This window comes from Sinocyclocheilus rhinocerous, unplaced genomic scaffold (assembly GCF_001515625.1).
Source record: "Sinocyclocheilus rhinocerous isolate Xijiao unplaced genomic scaffold, SAMN03320098_v1.1 scaffold658, whole genome shotgun sequence".
NCBI classification, from domain to species: domain Eukaryota; kingdom Metazoa; phylum Chordata; class Actinopteri; order Cypriniformes; family Cyprinidae; genus Sinocyclocheilus; species Sinocyclocheilus rhinocerous.
The window spans coordinates 267,890-273,202 of NW_015650392.1; the positions used below are offsets into that span (position 1 = coordinate 267,890).

The 5,313-nt window shown below is 38.1% G+C and overlaps 1 protein-coding gene across 1 annotated transcript in view; it reads left to right on the plus strand.

Annotated features, from left to right (window-relative positions):
• Positions 1 to 5,313, plus strand: part of LOC107712024 (calnexin-like) — a 10,546-nt gene that overhangs the window by 4,207 nt on the left and 1,026 nt on the right. Inside the window, exons 10-14 of the mRNA XM_016517147.1 lie at positions 1,198 to 1,354; positions 1,536 to 1,751; positions 1,849 to 1,965; positions 4,042 to 4,195; positions 4,281 to 4,396. Coding sequence (XP_016372633.1) covers positions 1,198 to 1,354; positions 1,536 to 1,751; positions 1,849 to 1,965; positions 4,042 to 4,195; positions 4,281 to 4,396 — 760 coding nt within the window. The remainder of the gene's footprint in view (positions 1 to 1,197; positions 1,355 to 1,535; positions 1,752 to 1,848; positions 1,966 to 4,041; positions 4,196 to 4,280; positions 4,397 to 5,313) is intronic.

The following is a 5,313-nucleotide window of genomic DNA, read 5'->3' on the forward strand; positions in this document are numbered from 1 at the left end:
TATATATATATCAATAATCTATCATCTATCAATTATCTATCTAATCTTTGGGATTTTGCTTTGGTAGGTTTAGGCCTTTCGTGGACAGCTGACTCCCAAAGTTTTTTTTATATTCAGTGCAGTGGTCAGTTCACAACAGTGAAAGAAATTAACTTTTTCATTAAGGGGCAACATTTTCCAATTGATTTCCAGGGCATTTGCTAGTCTTTTTGTATTTTTATCAGTGAAGAAAATAAACAGATGGTCATGAGAAATTTCATGAAAAAGAATATTTGGGGATGGAATAGAATAAGGACATAACAGAATTATCATTTTTATGTGAAATAACCCTTTTTGAACACAGACCAAAAAAAAAATACAAATTTGTGACACTTGGGGCTTTCTTGTAAAAAAACTGAAATTTAAGAGAATTAATAAAGAGGCAAATAAAGAAAGTTCAAGAAGTAGAATTTAGTGTAAAGTAATGCATTTGTACTATTTGCAAATAATATTTTATTTTAATAGGCTAAATTACTGTCCTAACCACAACCTATAAACACACTTGAGTCAAAGCCACGTTTTACCATGTCCTAGTGTAGCCCTGAGGATGAAAACTAATTTCTTTTTCTAGAAGTGAATTTTCACAAAATGAACAATATGAACAATGTGCACACATTCATTCCTAATTGTGTGCATAAAATGCTGAAAACTGCTCCTGTGATGGTCTTGTCACATTCAGTCTTTTTGGTCTTGTCACATTCAGTTAGGAATTACATTGCATTTGTCATATTTGCAATTCAAAATGGTGAAATCTGACAAATATTGAGTAGTTCTCATCCCTGGATATTACTGTTGGTTGTTAAACATTTCTACACAGTTGTCAAATATGATATAGCTACACACTCTCACCGTTAAAATAGAAGCATTGTGCTGGAATTCTTGCTCGGCCTGTGTGAACAGAAAAATCCCCTGAGGCAGCTCAAATGAGAAAGTCAGTTATCTTTGGTGCTGTAAAAAAAAAAACGCCAAGTACATTATTATTATGCAATTATTCCATGAATTATATTATACGCCTTAGTCTAGCCCCTTTTATCTGATAGTATTGGTAGACAGTCATCTGTAGTACACTATGTAATACCCTATGCTTTCATTTTAGCTTTATTTCATTCTTTTATAGCAACTTGTCAGTAATATTCTCTTCACCCCCCTCTCTCTCAGGGATGAAGACATGGATGGAGAATGGGAGGCTCCTCAGGTGCCAAATCCAGCATGTTCAGCTGCTCCTGGCTGTGGTGAATGGAAGCTGCCCATGATCAACAATCCTCAGTATAAGGGCAAATGGAAAGCTCCTCTCACAGACAACCCCAACTACCAGGTATTAACATCTGGAGTCTGGAAAATGCTGCTGAAGTGCCCATATTTTATTCAGTACAAGCAAATGTCACACTAAGCCTACAACTGTTTTAGCCAAAATTTTAATTAATGAGTTGGATACAATGACCAAAGATCTTTAAGTATCACAAAAAGATATTTCTATTCAACATCTTTGTTTACAGGGTGTGTGGAGTCCACGGAAGATTGCAAACCCTGACTACTTTGAGGATCTTCACCCGTTTAGGATGGAGTCATTCAGTGCTGTGGGTCTGGAGCTGTGGTCTATGACCTCTAACATTTATTTAGACAATTTCATTATTACCTCGGAAAAGGAAGTGGCGGACCGCTGGGCTGCAGACAGCTGGGGACTCAAAAAACTGGTGGCTAGTGCCAATGAGGTATGCTTCTGCCTCTCGCCCACGTTTTGCTCTGGGCGTCATTGCTCACTGGGCTTTGGTTTGGTTGACATACTCAGACTGTTTCTTTCTATCTTAGCCTGGAGTGTTGAGTCAGTTGGCGCTGGCTGCGGAAGAGAGGCCCTGGCTGTGGGTGGTTTACATCCTCACCGTTGGTTTGCCTATTGGACTGGCTGTGCTCTTCTGCTGGCCAAAGGTACGTCCCGACCCCACAGTGGAGATCCCATTGAATGCAGAATAAAACACTTGATATAGCAGGCCTGATTTACAGCTATATTTAGGATGTCAGTGTTTTGCTGTGAATCATATAGATGTGTGGGTACAGCGTAATTATTCATTACATAATCTGTTTTCATCACAACAGAAAGATTCTGTCCCGAATAACCATAATCAAAGCAGATAAGAGAAGCAGAATAAAACAAACACTCTGCCTACACACATGCACAATTAACTGTACACATTTGCATTGCTTTTACATTTTACATGTATTCGTTTAACAGACTCTTTTATTCAAAGTTACTTACAAATGAGGACCACACGAGTGATTCATCCTGAGGAGAACTGCTGTAACACTGCACCAAAATGTGCTAGGACACAGCACAAGCTAGTGCGAGATGTTTAAAGGAAACCGAAGCTTTCCTAAAACCTTTATGGTTTGCTTTTGTTTTGTTTCGTTTCATTTGCTGCCTGGCAAGAACTGCTACTTCCTGAACTGGAAATTCAGTCCAGTTATTTTTAAAGAAACTAAGGCATTTTAGGGCTGAAATGCTGTATCAACCAATCAGCATTCAAGATGGAAATATAATTCATTTTTAGTAAGTCTTCCACCATTGAGGTCCCAGAGGTCCAGAAATAATTGCCTAATAATAGCTGTACTTTGGTGCTGCAAAGATATTGTACAGCGCAGAGCTGTATATCAGTGCTTGAAGACGAGCATTACCGCTACTTTTTAATAATAATAATAATTCATTACATTTATATAGCGCTTTTCTAGGCACTCAAAGCGCTTTACATTGTCAGGGGGTATCTCCTCATCCACCACCAGTGTGCAGCATCCACCTGGATGATGCGACGACAGCCATAGTGCGCCAGAACGCCCACCACACACCAGCTTATTGACCAGGCTCAACCCTGCTTAGCTTCAGTGGGCAACTAGTCTTGGGCTACAGGGTGATATGGCTGCTATGAACAGAAACCAAGTGTAAATTCTAACATGATGCTTTGGTCAAAAAGTGAGATGCAAGACATAAGTAAGTAAACATTGTATATTTGACACCTGTGTTATGTTAGAAGTTTTAAACGACTAACAGTAATATCCAAAGATGGTACAACACAACCAGTACACTTAACAACATATTAAGCATAAGATAAACAACAAATTCTTGTGCATGAATTTAAAGAACTTAGTTACATTTTCCTGATAGCCTTTCTGTAAATTCACTTATCATCCTCAGACCTAAACTAGAATGTGGTAAAACGTGTGGCTTTGAAAAGTATGTTTATAGGATGTGGTTAGCATTTAGAAAAAAAGTGTCTACAGCCTGTGTATACTGATATGTTTATGGCCGGTCTGCTCTCTTATTTTAAACAGATAATTCACCTAAAAATGAAAATTCTGTTATTATTTACCTTACATATTCAAATGTTGTCATTGCAAACCCAAATGCTGATTTTCATGACCATGTGTATTTTTTCCTTCACTGACACAGATAAAAACTGAAAAAGACAGCTATCATTATCCAAATTTTTGTCCTCCAGACATCTTAAACTGCACATATGTAGATCAGGGAAATCAACTTTTTTTTTTTCAAGGGGCCATATGTCCCCGAACTCACCAAGCAAGCTGGGTTTTTGGACCTCTGTATATGATCATGACTGTCATACTCAATCTCAAGTGTTGGTCATTCTGAGAATCCTGGCTCAAATGCAGCATTTGTTGTGTTGTGTGTTTGCTGTGTGATGAGATCCACTTAAACAGACCTCATTACATCTAGCTATTTGCTGAGCATAACACAGTTGATAAATCTGGTTTACCATGCTAACCCCATTTGATATATTGCTAAAGATTAGGGTGTTTAGGATTAGCTTGCAAGTACAAAATCCTCTTAATGTGTATTTATCATCGGTTGCATAGCAACAGGCAATCAGCGACCTGCCCTGAAGCGTTCGACAGGTTTGTCACCAGATATGAACAGGATGGTGCACGTCACTGTCCTCTTGGCCAACTGCTTCTTGAATATTCTCAGCTCACACAATTGTATGTGTATTGCAGAAGTCGGATGATGACTATGTATACAAGAAAATCGATGAGCCCAAAGCCGAACCAGAGGAGGTAGCAGAAGAAGAAGAAGAGGAGGAGGATGACGAGGCAGAGAAAGGGAAAGATGAAGATGAAGCAAAAGCAGAGGAAGATACTGAAGCTACTGGTTTGTAAAATGATGTATCATTGTTTGCTGTTTTAAGTACTTTTTAGTGTAGTTGTTATACATAATTTTCTGACTCTCTTTTCAGGTAATGAGAATGGGGACGGGGTGGACAACGACATTGGAAAAGATGGTGGAGATACAGAGGAGGAAGAAGATGAGGAAGAGGCCAGTAAGCCAAATGACACACCCTCAGAGGATGAAGTAAGCAAGTTCTCATTGACTTATGATGTGTTCACAACAAACACAAATTTAATTATTCGCGCAAGTAGATTACATACAAAGTCAATGCAAAGATGCGAATAGAGGCCGCAAACGCGTGATATTTGCCTCAATCGCTACAGAGATGCTGCTATCAATAAAAAAAAGAATGTCAGTGTATATACAGTAGTAAAATGTAATGCACATCAATGCAGGATTAATACTCATCCTCTGGATGGTGCTGTGAAATTTTCAGTATGAGTCTTGTTTCGATACAGTGTTGTTTTAACTACTGCACGTGCAGAACTTCTCTGTGTATGAAACGTCATTTCAAACTCAAAAGTTTCCCCTCTATAATTTGACAGGATCGTTTATATTGCTATACTCTGATGTTGCAAACACTTCTGGAAAAATAACAAAGGACATGAGACGTGCTTTATATTAAGTGCTTCAAACTAAATGATAAACCTACACTTCTTGCCCTATTCTCAGATATGTGTGCTGTTGAATGTGTTTTAGATTTGTTTTCATACATCTTATGGTTATAAAATTGGGCTTCCATTTTGCATAAAGAATTATCCTGATGGCAAGTGAGTCTTAACTTGAGTTTTAACTTCACAGACTTCAATGAGTGAGTGCCGGCGCACACATGTGTGTCAAAGAGATGGAGCAGATTAGAAAGTGAACACAATAATTCTGACTAAAGTATTTTCACATATTTTGCGTCCAAAAGTGTAAGCACTTCAAATCTCTTTCCCCAATTACTGCAGCACTATAAACTGCAGTGTTGCACCAATATTGACAGACTTAAAGGGGTCATATGACGTTGCTAAAAAAGAACATTATTTTGTGTATTTGGTGTAATGCAATGTTTATGCGGTTTAAGGTCTAAAAAACACATTATTTTCCACATAATTACT